This window comes from Larimichthys crocea, chromosome XV (assembly GCF_000972845.2).
Source record: "Larimichthys crocea isolate SSNF chromosome XV, L_crocea_2.0, whole genome shotgun sequence".
Taxonomy (NCBI): domain Eukaryota; kingdom Metazoa; phylum Chordata; class Actinopteri; family Sciaenidae; genus Larimichthys; species Larimichthys crocea.
This window is the reverse complement of record NC_040025.1, coordinates 10,958,075-10,977,679: the sequence shown is the minus strand read 5'-3', so window position 1 is coordinate 10,977,679 and position 19,605 is coordinate 10,958,075. Positions and strand designations below refer to the sequence as shown.

Below are 19,605 nucleotides of genomic sequence, written 5' to 3'. Positions count from 1 at the left end.
GAAGAAACAGGATGATGGGTAATTTTGCCTGAAAAATAAAATTAATTTTAATTAGTGTTATAATAATTATAATAATATAATTGGTTGTAATCTGACACAAACACTGTCAATCACTTTTTGCAGTTGTTGCACATTATTTAACTGTATATTTGATCTTTTATACATATTATATATTTATATATATTTATATATTGATCTTAATATACGATTACTTGTTTAACATGTTGTTTTTGTTTGTTTGTATACCTGAAGTATTGTAACAAAAACAATTCCCCCCTGGGATTATTAAAGTATTTCTGATTCTGATAATAATAATAATAATAATAATAATAATAATAATAATAAAAACAGGTATAGCCATTTATCCATTACTTTAGCTATCTATTTAAACCACTTATCCATCATTTTAAGATAACTATTTAAATCACTTGTTCATTACTTAATAAAAAATAAATATTTAGACCGCTTATTCATTACCCTAAGCACATATCCATTACTTTTAGTCTACTTTACTATTTAGTAACTTATTGATTGCTTCAACAAGTTATTCATTGCTTTTAGCCAACAATTTATCTCTTTTATTGATTTTAGCTGACAAACCTGAAATATAGTAGTAGTAGTGGAGTAAATACAGGTGTTACCAATGATACTAAACAAGGTCGAACCTTAATTAGTATCATTAGAAACACCTGCCATGACTATTTCATGTGAGAGTGGCTGCTGTAAAAGTATTTTATATTACAACACTTGCTGTTCAGGTGTTGCAATAGACATAAATACATATTTCATTTTGATTGTACATGTATACTGTAACTACTGTAAATACTGTCTATACTGCCATATTACCATACTTATATTTAATACACATATACATATATCTTTATTTTATATATATATATTTTACTTATTTTTTATATTTCATGTTCATCCTGTTTGGGATAAGAGGGAATGTCAATACTCTGTATGTCCTGTTACATATAGCAGCATTGACAATAAAGCTGACTTGACTTGACATGTATATGTCACATCTACAGAATTATAACAGCAGCAGTTATGTCCTTAAAGGTCCAAATGCTTCATTATGTCATCCAAAAAATCTAGCCATACAGTATCTAAGCAGGCCATAAATAATATATTATAAAAAACAATGCGAGTTTTATTGTGAAAGAACTGGGCGGAAGCAGACTCTCAGCAGAATCACCGTAGCGAGGTTAGCAGCAGCTAGCCCCGCAGAGACTGACAGCCTGTCTGGATTAACGCTGCCGGGAACATCGCCGCGTTTCCTCCGCGGTGTTTCAAGCCTGAGCCGTCCCACTTTCTCGAGTGGGGAGTGTTGTGGAGGAGCCACGTGTACAGGAAGGAGCCGGAGTCTGACAGCTCGGTCCGCAGGTCAGTATGACCAGGAAGACCAGCTAACCGTCTCCCGTTACCGAAGACCAGCTAACCGACCGTCTAACGTTACCGAAGCCTAGCGTCGTTTTCCGTCGTCGAGCCGCACAGGTTGGTCTCTCTCTCCTTTTAAACTTCGCTTTTATTTAGCACAGCTGGACCAGCTTGAGCTATAATCTGTAATATAACTATTATTATAATTATTATTGTTATTAGCTCGTGTTAGCCACTTAGCTGCGCTATAAAATAATCCCGGTGACGTGACGAGGCTAAAAATGCACGAGCTTTAACCGTTAGTGACGTCAAGAACGCGTTCAGTGGCAGTTTGACAACGTAGCTCCGGGTAAAGTAAATAACAATAAAAACATAAGGATAAACGTGAGTAAATAACAATAAAAACCGGATAAACATGAATAAATAACAATAAAAAACGGATAAACATTAGTAAATAACAATACAAAACGGATAAACATGAATAAATAACAATAACAAACGGATAAACATGAGTAAATGACAATAAAAAACGGATAAACATGACTAAATAACAATTAAAAACGGATAAACATGAGTAAATAACAATAAAAAATGGATAAATATCAGTAAATAACAATACAAAACGGATAAACATGAATAAATAACAATACAAAACGGATAAACATGAGTAAATAACAATACAAACCGGATAAACATGAGTAAATAACAATACAAACCGGATAAACCAGAGTAAATAACAATACAAACCAGATAAACCAGAGTAAATAACAATACAAACCGGATAAACCAGAGTAAATAACAATACAAACCGGATAAACCAGAGTAAATAACAATACAAACCGGATAAACCAGAGTAAACAACAATAAAAACTGGATAAACATGAATAAATAACAATACAAAACGGATAAACATGAATAAATAACAATACAAAACGGATAAACATGAGTAAATAACAATACAAAATGGATAAACATGAGTAAAAACGGATAAACATGAGTAAATAACAATAAAAAACGGATAAATATAAGTAAATAACAATAAAAAACGGATAAACATGAGTAAATAACAATACAAACGGATAAATATGAGTAAATAACAATAAAAAACGGATAAACATGAGTAAAAACGGATAAACATGAGTAAATAACGATGTTGTGTTAAGCAGCGTTAAGAATACTTTCCACACCTGAGGTGCGTTCACGTCCGTTCATTTGTGATATTAAAAACAGCCAGTGAATAAACTCCGAGGTTGAATTTACTTTTATTTATTGTTAGTGTGGTTTTATTTGTGTGGGTTAAAAGCTTTTGTTCGATCTATAATTTGTAGATGATAAAAATATTCCCCCTTTCTTGAGTAGTGATGTTGACATGAACAGGATTTTTCCGGTGGGCGTGTTGCATTCATGGAAAATCCCACTGGACGTAGACGCAGTTTAGGGCAGCATAATAATAAATAATAATAATACATTTTATTTCATAGGCGCCTTTCTGTCACCCATGGACACCTTACGACAAATAAAAGTAGACAGCAAATAACAGAAACAAACAAAAAGAACCATAAAAAAGTAGACAGCAAATAACAGAAACAAACAAAAAGAACCATAAAAGTTTCAAATTACAAGAATATAACATTAAAAACAGGTTAAAATAGGACAATGCAACTGAATCAGATGGAAAAGACTAAAAGTGATGATGTGAATCATTATCTGCTCTAAGCTTAGTTCATAGCTCACTGAACTAATCCTTTTCTTCTACCCGTCTTTAGGCAAACATCGTCATCATCATGGCTGTTTGGAGAAAACTGGCTGCGCCCCTGCTTCTCTGTGCCCTCTTCCTCCTCCAAACCATCAGCGTGCACGCACGACCAGCCAACATGTCGGCCTCTAAAGAGAAGTCACCGCCCACCAAAGACGAGAATGAGATTCTCCCCCCGGACCACCTGAACGGGGTGAAGATGGAGATGGACGGCCACCTCAACAAGGACTTCCATCAGGAGGTGTTCCTGGGCAAAGAGATTGAGGAATTCGAAGAGGACTCCGAGCCCAGGAGGAACAGAAAGAAGCTCATCGAGATATTTACCAAGTAAGTTCATTGTGTCAAACTCGAGTCAGGAGTTGCGGCATTCCTGAGCTGCATTCTTGAACTCAGCAGCTGGTCAGGTTCTCTGGAAGAAGACGCAGAACTGTAAATTACAACTTTAATTACTCTCCCATCATGAGAGTTTAGATAAGCTTTGGGTGTGTCCTAACAGCATGTAAGCACATTATTGTTTACTACAGGTAATTTAATAAAGTAGTTCAAGCCAACTGTGGAAGAAAACTCTCACTTTCAAAATATGTGAGAGGACCTGTTTCTGTTTTGCTGCCTATGCAAATATTTCTCTGCACAGACGTGGAGAAAGTGTTCAGATTCCTCTCCCGAGTAAAAATAGTACCATGGCTGACGGCCACGCCGCTCTGAATACAACCGATCTCGTCTGATCTCGGAAGCTGAGCAGGGTCAGGCTACGCTGAAAATGAATAAGAGTACAAAAGTAGTATCAGTAAAACGTGCTGAACGCATCAAAAGTACTCCGACCAGTTTTACACTACATATTTCGTTCACCCAGTCAGTTTGGGGTTCAGCATTTTGCTCAAAGACGACGTCCACATGCAGACTGGAGGAGCCGGGGATCAAACCACCGACCATCTGATTAGGGGACGAACCGCTCTACGATTATAGAGTACATTATTACATTATTATTACTCATGCATTAATGTTTAAGCACCTTGAAGCTTATTTTGGACTATTTCATACAGGGCTGCAGCTAATGATTCTTTTCATTATGGATTAAACTTAGTTTCTTGATCAATCCATTTATCCTGTATTAAAGTAGAAGTGTCACGAGAGTCACACCTCCGAGTCTGACGTCGGTGGGACGCTCCCTCCGCCTCGGGAGGGAGTTGATGTCCTAAGCGAAGGAGCTCAAGTATCTCAGGGTCTGCTTCACGAGTGATGGAGCGTCAGCATGGTGCGGCGTCTGCAGTCGTACTCGACCTTTGTGGGGGAAAAGGGAGCTGAGACAGAAGCCCAAGCTCTTGATTTTCCAGTCCATCTATGTTCCAACCTTCACCTGTGGTCAAGAGCTTTGCGTAGTGACTGAAACAATGAGAACGAGGATACAAGCTGCTGAAATGAGCTTCCTCCGTCAGGGTGGCCGGGCTTAGCCTCAGAGACAGGGTTAGGGACCTGGTTACATCTTTTCAGTGTGCATAGTGTACAGTTACAAGGTACTGTGCCATTGTTAAAGCAGAGAATAATGACAGGGGGAAAGGCAGCTGCACATTTAGAAGCTAATCCCTCTTCCTGACTTGATGAATGTCTGTTTTTGGGAGGAGAAATACTCCACAAATCCTCACTGCTCCTCCCTTATTTTACCTTAAATGGTAAAGAGATGTCGGTGTTAAAGGTTTAAACACAAAACACCACATTGGACACAAGCCAGACAGATAATGCATCATACGGGTCGTTGAAGCTGGCAGTATTATAATTAGCAGTTTAATGGAGCGGTGGCCGTGTTAATGCTCAATAACTCAAGCTGAATTGTGACTCACGTCTCCCCCCTCGCAGAGTTGATTACAACAAGGACAAGAGCGTGAGCGCCAAGGAGATGCAGCGCTGGATCATGGTGAAGACGGAGGAGCACTTCCAGGAGGCCATGGTGGAGAACAAGAACAGTTTCCGTGCCGTAGACCCAGACGGCGATGGTGAGAGAAGTCACACCCACTTATGTCTGCTGTCCTGTCAGGCTTGTGGCCTATGGGCATGTCACAACACCTAAACTAACAATTCATGCTTTGTCCATAGGGCACGTGACGTGGGATGAATACAGAGTTAAATTTCTGGCCAGCAAAGGTTTCAATGAAAAGGAAATGGCTGAGAAAATAAAGAATAATGAAGATCTGAAACTGGATGAGGAAAGTAAGTATACATCTTTATGTTCTAATCTTTTCAAGAATATCCCAGACATCTGTTTGGGTAACAATATAACGGAGCCAAATTGTCTTTATCGTCGCAGCTCAGGAGGTTTTGGAAAGCCTGAAGGACCGCTGGTTTCAGGCCGACACCCCTCCAGCCGACCAGGTGCTGAACGAGCAGGAGTTCCTGTCCTTCCTTCACCCCGAGCACAGCAGGGGAATGCTCAAGTACATGGTCAAGGAGATCGTGCGCGACTTAGGTACGTTCTACTTACTCATCCAACAAATCACGAGCTTAAAGCTGCCGTAAGACAACACTGCTTACGCAGTTTCTTTACACAGCAACATGATCAGATTGATGTACTGGATTTGTAATGAAGTCCAATGTTGACTCAGGATATTTAAGATGACACTCGGTGTTGCATCTTTTAAATATCAGCATCTTCAGTGTTCACGGTGAGCTGGTTTGGTGTCACTGCATGCAAATGTTGCAGCTCAGGTTTGGCTGAGCCTGTATTGGACAGCTTATTTGCTTATGTAAACAACTTCCTTCTGGACTGAGTTTCAGAGTCACAGTGTTATTGCTACATGTTGGCGTCTTGCCTCAGATGGTGCAATTTTTAAAGTAGCTGGAAGTCACAGTTACATCATGCACCAGGGCTGCAAATAAATCCTTTTCATTAGCGTTTAATCTGAAGAAGACTGACACTGACACTCAAGGTTGCGTCTTTAAACATGGTCACTGTGGGTCCTTGAAAGTTTGTAAATTTGACATGAATAGACATGAGTCATTACAATTGCTTGAGTTTTTATATTTGTGCAAGAGCAGAAGTGAAACTTCTCCTGATATCCTTCTTACATAACACATCACTAGTATAAGTAGGCTACGTTTCACCAGTTCTCATTACAAAAGGGTAACGGTAATTAACCTTGTTATGTGTCTCAGACTATGGGCCTGGAAAGTCCTTGAATTTGATGTTTAAGAAGGCATGGAAACCCTGTTTTAAATAGTTTGCTACTGTTTTTACTACTCCATCACATTTTAGAAGCCGGAACAAGGAATTATCTTGTGTGTTTATCATAAATGATGTCCATGTGTGTTTGAACAAACCTTTAAAAAGATTTGAATGTACCAGATACAGGGTTAAAAAAAAAGATATTTTCATTGTGCTTTGCTTGCAGACCAGGACGGCGATAAGAAGCTGACACTGTCAGAGTTCATCTCTCTGCCCGTGGGCACCGTGGAGAACCAGCAGGCTCAGGACATCGACGACGACTGGGTCCGAGAGAGGAAGAAGGAGTTTGAGGAAGTCATTGATGCAAACCGTGACGGCATCGTAACCATGGAGGAACTAGAGGTGAGAAGTCTGAAGTTTGTTTCAGGTCATAAGACACCACCATTTATTTTCAACCGTGCCATCAACTCTCTCCTCCTCGTGTGTCTCCCCTTGCAGGAGTACATGGACCCGATGAACGAGCACAACGCTCTGAACGAGGCCAGGCAGATGATCGCCGTCGCAGATGAAAACCAGAATCATAATTTGGAGCTGGACGAGATTCTCAAGTATAGCGAATACTTCACGGGCAGCAAGCTCATGGATTACGCCAGAAATGTTCACGAGGAGTTCTGAAGACACATGCATCCTTCCCCCCCCTTCTCATCCTACATCTGCTTCAGGGACAAGCCTAAATGGGGGGCGGGCACCTAATGATAGGATGACCTAGTGTGCAATTCTGTGTTTTAAAAGCCTCGACAGGCTCTTTCATTGCTGACTAAAATGAATACATCCCTCCTTCAGCCCTGGACTGTCTGCCAGCCATCAAAGTCTGCCTTCTGTGTGCCATTGAACTTTTTTGACTTCTAAATGTCAGGCTTTTTTTTTGTTTCCATGAATATGAGGCACCACCACCACAACAACAACTCCAAAATTTCTATGTTGTGAAATGTGTGTATATGAGGAATTTTAAACCCTGACTAGATTTTCTGTTTCTGGTGCGGCGGTGAGAGAGACTGCACGACTAGGCGAGCTGTTTGTTCTGCAGGATTCGTTTGTTTTTAGCTGTATACTATGTAAATATTCACTGTCGTGTACCGATGCGCCTCTGTGAGAGAGCAAAGCTGAGAAAATAAATATAACGCTGCTGAAAGGAAACCACCCTTACAGAGATATCATATCATTATAAAAAGACTCACTAAATACCACTTCATTTCCCAGAAGTCAGATTTGTCAGTAGCAGTGTACAATTCCACTAGTTTCCATAAATAGATCATGTCCGTCCTCAAACAGGGTATTGATTTTGTAAAAAGAAGAAATAGACTTTTAAAAAGCTGTTTCGATAAAGTGCAGAGACTTTTATTGTCAAACGAAGATTAACGTGTGAGAGCAACGTGCCTTTCTCTCAGCAGATGTTTTGTCTGATTGAGGGAGAAGCACAGGTGTCACCGCTGAAGTTAACGACATTAACATAATGAGTGTCACCTGTGTGTGTGTGTGTGTCGCGTCTCGACTGAAAGCGATTAATCCTCTTGTTAAGAAGTGAATACAGATTATTCTGATTTGAATCAGCTGCATCTTTGAACGTCACACAGGTCTGTACTTCTTTTTTTTTAAGTAAGAGGCCGCTCTCTCAAAGGATGTAACGCTCACTCTTCATGTTTACCTGTTTAACTTTGAATGCTCTTTGTTAATCTGTACAACTTCACCTGTACCTTGTTTTTCAAATGCATGAAGCGATGGAATTAACATTCCTCCATTTCTGTTGAGTTTTTCTTTTTTTTGTTCAATGACCTGTGGCGTGTTCGAGTCCTACTACAGGCTTCTCTGTCCTCGGTCCTGTTTGGATTGTAAGATAAGATTTATGAAAAGTGTATTGCAGATATACTGGTAAACAATAAATATTTCTTATTAATTAAATAGCTCCTGGATTTTATTTTTCTTTGCTAATATTAAGACTGCGAGTCATGATTACTTTCAACAAAATGTCTAGTGAGAAATGACCAAATGTTGTAAGTTATATACTTACAAACAGATTTAAAAACAAAGCGTGTAACAGGTATTTAGTAGTGTGGTGATTGATTCAGGTCCAGAGTATTTAAAAGAGACATACTGTGCTATAAATATGCATAGCTACTTTCCTCTACTGCTGGAAACTTGGTTATTGCAGTTGAATTTTACTACTGATTGATCGTGGAGGCAGGTGACACTTTCCTCCCCGTCTGTATTCCTGCTTCCTGTTACTCGGGGGGAAAAAGATCCATCACTTTGAATGAATGAATCCCAAATTCTGTTTTGAGCAGATTTTATTGCGTACATACGGTTTAAGGTTCATTGTGTGTTCTATGTAATGTAGCACTTCACAACACAGCAGGATTTTTAAGAACAACCATCATTTCACCAAAACCAATGATTTGTTTAGAAGCGGTTACATACTGAACATCGATTCATATTTTTTTATAAATCATCTTCGTCAGATTTGATTATTCACAATTGGAAAAAAAAAACGCATCACTGTGAATTTAACAGTTGCACTCTAAATGGCTTTGATTTTTTTCTCTTTTCTCTTTACATGAATCAATCAGATTTTATGTGCACGCTTTACTTCACAAACATCACTTCACAAGACAAGAGCTTTTACATTTTCCCCCAATATCTTAATTAACGTGTTTGTCATACAAATCAAACGCGACATTAATAATCCACCTGCAGTTTACGAACCTGTCCTGAATGCTACTCCATGTCAGACACATGCAACCTTAAGGTTAACTCTAAAACCGTAAAAAAAAACACAACAGTCCCGATACCACACCCTACTCTACGCCGAAACATACTGCATCGTTCAACGCACTAAACGGGTAAATAGAATCAAGTCGATGGCCAGTACTAAAACAGAACGCTTGAAGAACACAGTGACACATCATTGTACAGTACATAGCTTACTTTCTTCAGTTTTTTCATAATACAGATAAAACACACACACGTTACATTCATAAATGAAACATACAATGTATTCAGCTAACTTATCACGACGTGCCGATGTACCGAAGTTTAAAGTAAAAGACATCGTGTGTGTGTATATATAAATGCAACTCTGAAACAATTATTTGATGATTCTGACAATAATATCACTAATTATAATAATAATAATTCAGAGCAGCAAGTTTCAGTTTCTCCTCAACACACATAATCTCAAATTAATACAAAAAATTTTAAGTCTTAACACGCTAAAAAATCAAAACATTGCAGTCTGTAAGTAGAATTTTCAGCTGTTTTTGGTCCCTTAAGTTTAGGGACCGTATAAAAAGGGGCTACAGTTCCTGCTCGCTTCAATTTAAGGGCGCGGACGTCGACGTCGCGTGAAAGTCAACACTTTAACCTCGTACTTATTGTGTCATGTCAACAAATCCACTGCTCGCGTACTTCCAGACTGCACTGTTCGTCGCTGTTAACATGCTGTATGCAACGCAAAGAAACTGGATTTAAAAGAACTGACCATGATTAAAGTATAAATACATTCTGATCATTTGATCGGAAATAATCAGAGAAATAAGGACATAAATGTCGAGTTAAACAAGTCGAATCACAGTCACCTGTGACGAGCTTGTGCTCCTCTCTAGTCTCGGTCTCCATTTGGTCTTCATGCTTCGGTCTCAATCAGCCGTCAGTCTTTACAGGTAGGGGTACTGGTTGAGTTTTCGCTGGTAAGTAGCACTGGCGTGGTGGAAAGGCTGCCCTCCCAGCTGCTGCTGCTGCTGCTGCTGCTGCTGCTGCTGCTGCTGTTGTTGGTGGTTGCCGTACTGTCCCGGAGCAGACCCTCCTAAAGCCAGGCTGCCATTCTTCTGGAGCAGCGCCAGGGAGGAGTAAGCTCCGCTCGCCCTGCCGTGGCGGGACGAGCCGCCTTGCATCTGGTCCACAGCTTGGGACACAGAGGCGAGGGCGGCAGACGCCGGGTAGGCGTACAGGTTCGGGGTCGAGCTGAAGAGGGTGTTGTAAGATGAGTGGGAGGAGACGGGAGGAGGATACGTGATCTGTCGCCTCAGGGAACCGGTGCTTCCCGATTGGTCGCTGGATGATGACATTACGGATTGCTGTACCTGAAACAACAGAGAACGTTTGAGCTTTACAAACAGAGTATCACGCTTATCCAACAGAACCCAGTCAGTATCTTTATGTGTTCACTTTGGGTACATTCAAAAGCTGTCACCTGACTCAGGTTTAGAGGCTGAGATCTGCTGGATGCAGCCCGTTGATGGCGCTCAGTGTTGGAGTCTCCTGGCCGACTGGACTGCTGAGTTGACCCCTTCTTGGACTTTCCAGAGCCACTTGTAGCTTGTTCTACTGGAACCAGACAGAATACTGTCAGAACTAAAAAGAGTAGATTACAATAAAGTGAAATGGATCTTCTAGATAAACATGTTTGGATAGAATGAAGGACCTGGAGCAGCTGGGGCTTTGTGGGTTGTGCTCTCCCCTGGCTGGCTCTTCACAGAGGGTGTGACGATGGCCAGAGACTTGGCAGGCTGGGTGGTGGTCTTGGGGCTCAGGGGGCTGCTGGTGGAGGAGTCAGAGTCATGGGAGTCGTGTACCGTCACGCAGCTGATCACGTTTGTCCTCTGGCTTGTTCCAGAGCTGCACGAGAAGATAAGAAAAAATGAGCCAAAAAAAAAAAAAGTGTGACCGTTCAAATTCTACAGACAGGAAATGAGCTCACCAGGCGGCGGGGAACTTCCTGTCATCCTCGTCTTCCGAGTCGCTGTGGATGGTGATGATGCTGACGGCAGGGCTAGGCGTGTCAGAGATGACGATGGGCTGAGACTGGTCACCAGCAAAACTTGCAGTGTTGTGGACTACAGCGGTGGCCGAATGCACTGAAGACACAGGCCTGCGGGGGACAAAGACGCTCGATCACTGCCATCCATTTCTGTTGCATTTCATTTACAGCTTGTACTGCTCCTTCAGCTCTTTGTCTTATCTGACCTGGCTCTGCTCTCTGCATGTCGAAGCTTCGACCTCTTGCCCTGTTGGGCTCTTGAGTGAGCTGCCCCTGAGTTGTGGCTTTGGGAGGCAGCGTGACGGCCGGCGCCAGAGTCCTGCTGACTGCCGCCATCGTACTGGCTTCCATGACGACCCCTGTGAAAAAGAAAGAACAAATTTAACTTGCTTTTTTTTTTTAAAACCACATAACTGAACACATTTCAGTCCCAATTAAACTCACCTCCAGCCAGAAGCTGGTTGACTGTCAGAGACGGAGGCTCCCATGGGTGAGTCGGGCACCACGGCCTGGCCGGGATTGTGGATGGCCATGCCTGGCATCTGCTGCCATGTGGAAGGAATGAGGATCTGTTGTGTGCCTGCTGGCCAGCCCTGCTGCACGCACACACACACACACACACACACACACACACACACACACATAAAAAAAATGCACTTGGTCCAATTTCATAAACTAAAAGAGAAAATGTCGACCACAACAGGACAGAAGTCAGTTATTAAAAAGCATGATGAGCACATGCAGTTTGTCGTTTGTCCAACACCATCACACACACACACACACACACACACACACACACACACACACACACACACACACACACACACACACACACACACACACACACACACACACACACACACACACACACACACACACACACACAGCTGAACAAAACTCGACGAGATGCCGCTGCATGGGCACCATCTGCGTCAGATTGATCCCCACGCTGAGAGAGCTGCATTTGTTACTGCTCAGGAGGAAATGTGATTTAAGATGTAGTAAGCCAAAGAGAGACAGAAACAAACATTTCACCTGCCAAGCATGCATGTCAAACAGTCCTCTGTGCTGTGAGACAGAAAAACAGAGGGGGTCCAGAAACATGACAGCCTGCCCGAAAGTGACAGGAATGTGTTAGTCTGAGATAATGCTGGTCTCACTGCTACACTGACCATGGTGATGTGACACAGCATCAATGCCAGGGTGTCTGTTTTTAAATCTACCACTGGGAGGCGCAACAGTCTTAGTACATGGAGGTTTAAATGTGACAATCTCCAGCCAGATGACTTAACTTCTGTGAATTTCTATGAACTTCTATGATGACTTTGGATATTTGGTTAGATTTTGGTAACGATGCTAAGACTGTGCACACCAAGCTTCAGATATTCTTCTTAACTCTTTGAGAACCTGCATTAAAACTAGTTCTTCAAACACTGAGGAGGGGGAAAAAAGAGGACACAATAAGCCAGATGTAGAAATTCCCCACACAAGAACTGGTATTCATAAAAGAAAAATATAGTATGCATGAAGTTTACTTGATACATAAAGCCGCAAGTGAAAGCACAAACCAGACTGAACAGTCCCACATGCATCTGCTGCACACCGCTGACGTACATGTGCAAGGAAGAAAAGGAAGGAAGGAAGGAAAGATTTCAACCAAGGTGGAGGTTCAGGTTGTAATGATGGTGTTTTACCAGCATGGAGGCATTCTGATCCAGTAAGCCGCCAAGGCTTTTACCCAACTGACAGGCAACTGGCAGTCGGACCGAGTCTAAACGCGGCATTCCCGCCACTGAGGCGTACAGGCTGCTTATCAGGAGGGGGTTGAGGGAGGCCTGGGAGGAAGTGTGAGGGTGAAAGGAGTGGAGGCGTTAAGACATCCAAACATACCTGCTTAATTATTTTTTGTTTTTTTACTGAATCCTAAAGGAAAGAAAGTCTTTGCTTTGGATCGAGAGTTTTCAGTTAGTGAACACGCCAGGACAAGAAGTTTTGTTTTAAAGAAGAGAGTGGAGGGTGTTGCAGGGGGTCCTACCTGTGCCAACATGCTGGGCTGAATGTGAAGAGACTGGGACGACTGGTTCTGAGGGACTAAAGGTACTGAGTTGTCCATCCTTACTGGGTAACCGGAGGGTTTATTGGATGTTTGAAGACCTGTAAGGAGAAGACGGAGCCAGAGTTAACGGCACGAAAGCAAAAACGCAGGTGAAAAGTTTCTTTTTCACTGAAGCAGCATGACACTAACATCTTCCCTTCTCACCCTGGATGGTGGGGGGACAAACTATGAGTGTTTGCTGGAAGGGTTCGGTCTGGGTGCAGAGCTGGGTGGGTCTGGTCTGCAGGGGAACACCCTGCTGGGTCAGACCGGGGATGTTTATGGTGGCCTGCTGGTAGAGACCAGGTTGGTAGTTCAGCAATGGGACGTTGCTGCTGAGGGACAGAGACTGGCCTCCTGTAGAGGCCATCTGCAAGACACAACATGAAGAAACATCAAGTTCATCAAGAAAGTCCAGAGGCTTCATCTAACAAAGGCTGACATAAGTACACATAACACAGAGGCAATGGATGAACTTACTATATGCACAAGTCTCATTCTGTGTGTTCCTGCATAGGTAATGGTGTTAGATTCTGTTGCAATTACAATGTTTCCATTATTTCCACACTACATTTGTTAAACGCAGTTAGACAGTGAGTCGTGTGCATGATTCATCAAGATCTTCCTTTGATGAAAAAAAAAAAAGTTTCATTCAAATAAAGTTGTCTGTTACCCAATAAACAGTTTATAATCAAACCTCCCATTAACACTGACCTGTGTTTTTTTAAAATACATATTTAATATATTTTTTATAATATATTTTAAAGGGTCGCAGGCTGGAATTGAACTCGGGCTGCTGTGGCAAGGACTCAGCTTTTACATGTGGCACACGCTCTACCAGGTACCCAGATCCTCTTTCTTTCTTTCTTTCTTGCTTTCTTTCTTTCTTTCTTGCTTTCTTTCTTTCTTTCTTTCTTGCTTTCCTTTCCCAGATCTTTGTCTTTATATGCAGCCACAAATGATCAATTATTTTGAAAGATATTGCAATTGCGAGTCACAATTTTAGTGCAAATTGTAATTTTTGCATTTTCACTGAAAGTTATTTTTTTATTTTGGGTTTATACCAAACAAGCATGTTCCCTTTGGAACATCTGGAGAATATGATCTGTAGGCTGGCGCATCTCTGCAGCGCCACGATGCTTCGTTTATAATATTATGTCACATTTTACCACTGCACGTCCTGCAGTTTGGATATTAGACTTGGACAAATTGCAGTTTTGATAATGTTTTGATTAATTGTTCAGATCTATTTAATGAGTGTGCACGGTTAATAAATGAGGCCCCTGAACCATCATTTGACTCAGAGACTGATAGATAACCTGCAACAAACTGGAAGAACAAGAGTTGTATAAAGAACAAAAGGACCCTGCGGTGGATCAGAGAGGATGTTCTCACCTGATTGTGCTGGTTTAGTTGGCTACTGAAGGTGACGGTGAGGTTGGTGGCTGCACTCGGGGTGTTGTTGCTGGCAAACATGTTTTTTCCATTTTCGAATGCGCTGCATCTGCGTTTGCATATGTCCATGTTTTGGAAGCAGGACTTCACGCTATGAAACAGAAATGTAAAAATCGTCAGGAGCAGGAACGCAGATGAGATCCTGAAACTTCAATGTGAAACCATTACTAATAATCAGATCTAAATAAAAACAAAGCGTCTCCAGCTGAGCATCAGCACCGTCCTGGACGTCTTGTCTTACTGTGAGCTGTGAGGGAAGTGCAGCAGGTGTGTCATGGTGACGAAGGGGTGGTTCAGAGTCTTCATGGGCGTTATCCGTTTGTCTGCGTCTAGTGTCAGCATCTTCTTCAGCAGGTCTATGAACTCCCGTCTGTCTGCCTTCTCTGCCAAGATGTCCGTCCCCTCCAGGTTTGTCATATTCACCTGCAGGGGGGACACCAAGTCGGGGTTACACCCAAAGTGCTGTGCATACAGCTGGAGGAGGGGAGATAACCAAAATAACCAGTTCCAGTAACAATATTAGGAGATCTCACCTGCATCATATCATCCAGACAGTTGAAGATGTATTTTCTTGCCTCCTTTGACTTGATACCCATCTCTGCTTCGTGCTCCGCAGGCGTCTGCAGAAAAATAACCACAGCAGGACCTCAGTGCATGTACGCGGTACGTTTGCTTTACGATATAATGTCTGCTAGTGTTTGTATGTTCTCTGTGGAGTCACTCACTTTGAGTCTCCAGAGGGGGTAGCTGGAGTCGGGGCCTCTGTTGAAAAAGCGGCTGGTCTTGGTTCCTGCACTCAGCAGGTACTCTGCTGGAAGGCCCTGCGTCTGTGAGATGTAACGAATCTGAGAGAGAGCGTGAGACGAATATGAACTCTGTCACCTTGTCAGTTTATACAGTTCAAGCCTGGGGGCTGAATATGTCGGAGGTTACGTTAAACATGTGAACCTGATATACAAGTATCACTTTAGGTCAGGTTGTTTTTAGGTAAACCTCCACGTAGTTTTTAAATCAAACATCTCGTGTCGGTCCCTCCCTGTCTGACAAACTGCCAGTAACAGTAATCACCCTTTTTTTTAAATACTTTGTACACAGTCAAAGAGAAAATACCAAAACGCAACATTCACTTAGCTTAGCACAAAGGCTGGAAACAAGAGAATAACAGCTAGCCTGGCTCTCTCCAAATGTGAAAAAAATAAATAAATCGGGCAACCAGCACCTAAATTACACACATTATATGTTTATACACGAAGAAATGACAATTTGTCACTGCCACAATGAGGTTGCCAGGCAACCAGAGACTCCACAAGCAGTCATGAGGCTTAACGAGACAAGAGAAAGATTGAGCAGTTTCATAAAATGTGGCATTCGTAAAAAGATTTGGAAACTATTAAAAAAAGAAACCTGATGTCTCGACCTCACAGCAATTATTAGTTATGTATGTGTATGTATGTATCTGTTTAAAGTTTGTTATGGATTCCCTTTTCCAGGTCCAAGTCCAAGTTATGTGTGCTTAGTGTTCATTATACATAATAAGCTCGGTCATGTTCTGTGTGTTATATGATACATCAATATTAAAGGACACACACAAAAGGAATAGTACATAATTCCCTGAAAACTACACTTCATGTTATGTTATGCTCCAGCTTTTGTACAGATTAAACAAACAGCTTTAGAGATGTTTGTAGGTAGAGCCAGGCTAGCTGTTTCCCTCTGTTTCCAGTCTTTATGCTAAGCTATGCTCAAAGTAAACTATGTTTTGCAGCAACAATTCCCCCTAAAATCGGATGATTAATGACCAATTAAGAAAGAAAATTAATGACGCTTTAGAGTATATGAGAGTGCTGCAGATCACCTGATCGTACTCTGAGGCACCCGGATAAAGAGGCCATCCCAGGAACAGCTCAGCAATGACACATCCCAAAGACCACATGTCGATCGCTTCACAGAACGGGAGGCCCAGAATGATCTCCGGAGCTCTGCACACACATCAAAAATTACAGCACGTATTAAAAACACAGTGATCAGTCGAAGCCCGTACTGTACGGTCCAGGCTAACACACTCACCTGTAGTATCGAGACTGCAGGTAGGTGGAGCAAACCGCTTTGGACACGTGGCTGGCCGAGCCGAAATCAATGACTTTCACTCTGTACGGCTGCCTCAAAGGGTCCACTAACATTATGTTCTCAGGCTTCAGGTCGGCGTGGATCAGCCCCAGGCTTTTCAGCTTCATCAGCGCCGTGGCGACCTGCTGCAGAATAGGCCGTATACATTTGAGCAGCAGAGGGCTGAACTTGCTGTGCTTCAGGAAGTCGTAAAGGTTCTGCTCCAGCATCTCGAACACAAGGCACGTGTGGTTCTTGTGCTGGAAACACTCGTACGAGCGGACAAAGTTGAACTCGTCGGCGTTCTCTGTGCTCAGCCTGCTCAGGATGCTCACCTACAGGGAGGACCAAGAGGAAGAAAACATCAGCAAACCCCCTTTGAACCCCTTCGAGCTTGAGAATGAGTCTATTCGCACTCATACTCATCCATACTCACTTCAATTTGACCTTGCCGAGCGTAAGAAGGATGATTCTTCAAGATTTTGATCGCCACTATCTCATTTGTGCCCCTCTTCCAGCATTTTGCCACCTGGCCGAAGGTGCCGCGTCCCAGGAACTCGAGCACCTCGTAGCTGTTGGACATGGAGCACAGAATCTCGTGCTGGACCAGCTGGTAGTCGCCCTCGCTGTGGGAGTTGCTGCTCTTTGTGGTTGAAGTGGAATGTGCTATGGACTGAGCCGTGGTGGTGCCCCCTCCACCACCGGTGCGGTTTGAGACCACGGGGGCCGAGAGCTCCTCCAGGATCTGGACGCTGTCGCTGCTGTCCACCTCCTCGCTCTTCCGCTTCAAGCTGTACTGCTTGAGGTAGAGGTCGCACGGCTGGGAGGACGACTCGGCATCCTTGACGCGACGGCTGGAGGAGGAGGACGACGAAGAGGAGGAGGGAGGTCCACGAAGGCTGCCTGTGCTGTCTGCCGCCCGCACCACCGTCTGCTCCCGTGATCCGGCCGTCGGCGGGTGCACCTGGTTGGAGTTGTACACTGGGTTGAAGTTGGAGCCAGAGGTGGAGGGTGCAGCTCCCTGGGTGGGGCTCTGCTGGTAGTAACCATTGTCTCCCAGCTGGTTGGACGCATCCCAGGCAGGGTTCTCTACCTTGAGCCTCTTTGAACGAGAGTAGGCACTGGAGGACACAGAGGGAGAGGAGAACACCTGGAGCTGCGACGCCATGTCTGTGGACGACATTGAGACAATTAATTCCAGAAGAATCATTGGTTTTGATCAGTTTTCCTCAGAAAACAGCACACGAATAAGATTATTTATCACTGACTGTTGTTGAATCCTGAACATAAACGGCTCAAGAACCAGAGCTGATTCGGTCTCCTGATCTCTTCCTAATATTTCCTGTTTGGAGCCATGATCGTAGAAACATTAATTTCACTTCCGCTTCCTATCTTGCCATCGCATTTGAGCTCATAACTAATCATGGATATATGCATATGCTATGTGCATGAACGTAACTACATAGCATGATAATATTGAACCAAAAAAAGTTTACCATACTATATACTATACTATTTTGTAGTATTACCTTTTTAAATCAGTTTAAAGGATATTTTGGAGATTCCTCCACATACCACTAGGGGGAGGTTGCGTAGCACCAATGGTACATTGGTACAATGGTTTTATTAACAATGAAGGTCTATGACATAAGGAACAATAATATATTAGAGTTTAGCTATACAGGCAATAGAGGGATCTTAAAGATTATATAAAATATGACTTAATTTGTGGCTCAGATCTTTTTATGTATAAAAATAATGGAAAAAACAGCTGTGAAAGTTCCCACAGACATCCTGTCATTGCCTAAATTGTCCAAAATCAAACATATATGGTTTATAATCATATAAAAAGAGAGAACAGCAGAAAATCAGCTGGAGCCGGTGATTGAATGTTGCTTTTCACCTGAAAAAATGCAGATAGAATATAAATTATATATAAAAAATATAGATATGTATAGTGCCCAGTCTACCTGCCCCACCTAGATCACACAGCAGGGTGGGTCAGGGGTTTTGGGGGATTTGGGGTTTTGACCCCCTGCCCCTTCAAGTGTGTATGCACGCCACTGCAGGTAAAGGTGTCTGCTGTGTGACGGAAAGCCTCACCTGTCCATCACTGACAGTACCTGGATTAGATGACTGAACGCACACGTCGTCGCCGATCTGACATTTAAGGCCTCATCATCATCTTTCCTCTTCTCTCCGGGCTCTGTGGTGCCGCTGCTGCAGCCGATCAGCTGCCTCCGCCTGCAGGATCTCTGCAGCAGCAGCTGGGTGGATGTGAACGCTACAGCTACCAGCTAAACACGAGTCATACCTGACTCTGAATCCGGAGTCACATCGCGTGTCAGCGGAGCCGAGCGTGCATAATGTCCGCGGAGGTGTCACACATCACCGCATCATGGTGAGCGCCGTCTCCCCGGACAGAGCTCCATCACCGCGGACCGTCTGCTCGCCGTACTTCCGACCGTGACGACGCACACGCCGGCGAGAGACGTGACGGACGTCAACGGGGAGCCAAAGATCGTCTATGTTCGACTCTGTCACACTCTTTGACTGTATTTAAAGAGGTATCACTCGGTAGTTAAACACTGGACCTGAACAGGAATCAGTAACGAGCAGTGGAGGAATGTAACTAAGTACATTTACTCATGTACTACTATACTATTCGTACACTGTTACTCCACTGCATGTATTGGGCAGGTGTGAATACTTTTACAATGATTAAGATTTTACATTAAAACAATTTAAATAAATATAAATATATAAATCAAATTAAACCAGTGATTCATAACATTTTTGGTTCATGACCACTAAATGATACAGATCAAATAAATCAGTGT

At 42.8% G+C, this 19,605-nt stretch overlaps 2 protein-coding genes across 8 annotated transcripts; one reads left to right on the top strand and one right to left on the bottom strand.

The window, feature by feature from the left end:
• The first annotated feature begins 1,186 nt into the window (after positions 1-1,186).
• On the top strand, positions 1,187-7,943 carry sdf4 (stromal cell derived factor 4). Of its 2 annotated transcripts, none has more exons than XM_010742960.3 (7): positions 1,187-1,389; positions 3,150-3,466; positions 4,994-5,130; positions 5,231-5,344; positions 5,442-5,600; positions 6,523-6,698; positions 6,795-7,943. In XM_010742960.3, the coding sequence occupies exons 2-7, from the start codon at positions 3,168-3,170 to the stop codon at positions 6,969-6,971; spliced, it is 1,062 nt and encodes a 353-aa protein (XP_010741262.2). In that variant the 5' UTR covers positions 1,187-1,389; positions 3,150-3,167; the 3' UTR covers positions 6,972-7,943. The 2 variants fall into 2 exon arrangements, with proteins under 2 accessions (XP_010741262.2, XP_010741260.2); XM_010742958.3 differs by having other exon boundaries at positions 1,187-1,500.
• Positions 7,944-8,623: 680 nt separating this feature from the next.
• hipk1a (homeodomain interacting protein kinase 1a) lies at positions 8,624-19,260 on the bottom strand. Of its 6 annotated transcripts, none has more exons than XM_019273776.2 (17): positions 18,869-19,260; positions 17,202-17,935; positions 16,727-17,100; positions 16,515-16,638; positions 15,385-15,504; positions 15,193-15,279; positions 14,901-15,082; positions 14,600-14,750; positions 13,370-13,574; positions 13,145-13,263; positions 12,804-12,944; positions 11,554-11,705; positions 11,316-11,468; positions 11,050-11,220; positions 10,774-10,967; positions 10,543-10,676; positions 8,624-10,432 (listed from the first exon to the last, which is right to left on the bottom strand). In XM_019273776.2, exons 2-17 carry the CDS (start codon positions 17,931-17,933, stop codon positions 10,007-10,009), a joined length of 3,465 nt encoding a protein of 1,154 aa, XP_019129321.1. In that variant the 5' UTR covers positions 17,934-17,935; positions 18,869-19,260; the 3' UTR covers positions 8,624-10,006. The 6 variants fall into 6 exon arrangements, with proteins under 6 accessions (XP_019129321.1, XP_019129320.1, XP_019129322.1 ...); XM_019273775.2 differs by having other exon boundaries at positions 18,889-19,260; XM_019273777.2 differs by having other exon boundaries at positions 10,543-10,673; positions 18,889-19,260.
• Positions 19,261-19,605: the final 345 nt, after the last annotated feature.

What these genes read in the sequence shown, in the direction of transcription:
- hipk1a (XM_019273776.2), bottom strand. Translation starts at nt 17,933, where the DNA reads ATGGCGTCGCAGCTCCAGGTGTTCTCCTCTCCCTCTGTGTCCTCCAGT. An exon ending in AACTAAACCAGCACAATCAG is followed by an intron (nt 13,575 to 14,599) that starts GTGAGAACATCC and finishes TGTGTCTTGCAG; the next exon opens with ATGGCCTCTACAGGAGGCCA. An exon ending in AGGAAGTTCCCCGCCGCCTG is followed by an intron (nt 10,968 to 11,049) that starts GTGAGCTCATTT and finishes CTTCTCGTGCAG; the next exon opens with CTCTGGAACAAGCCAGAGGA.
- sdf4 (XM_010742960.3), top strand. Translation starts at nt 3,168, where the DNA reads ATGGCTGTTTGGAGAAAACTGGCTGCGCCCCTGCTTCTCTGTGCCCTC. An exon ending in CTCATCGAGATATTTACCAA is followed by an intron (nt 3,467 to 4,993) that starts GTAAGTTCATTG and finishes CCCCCCTCGCAG; the next exon opens with AGTTGATTACAACAAGGACA. An exon ending in CGTAGACCCAGACGGCGATG is followed by an intron (nt 5,131 to 5,230) that starts GTGAGAGAAGTC and finishes CTTTGTCCATAG; the next exon opens with GGCACGTGACGTGGGATGAA.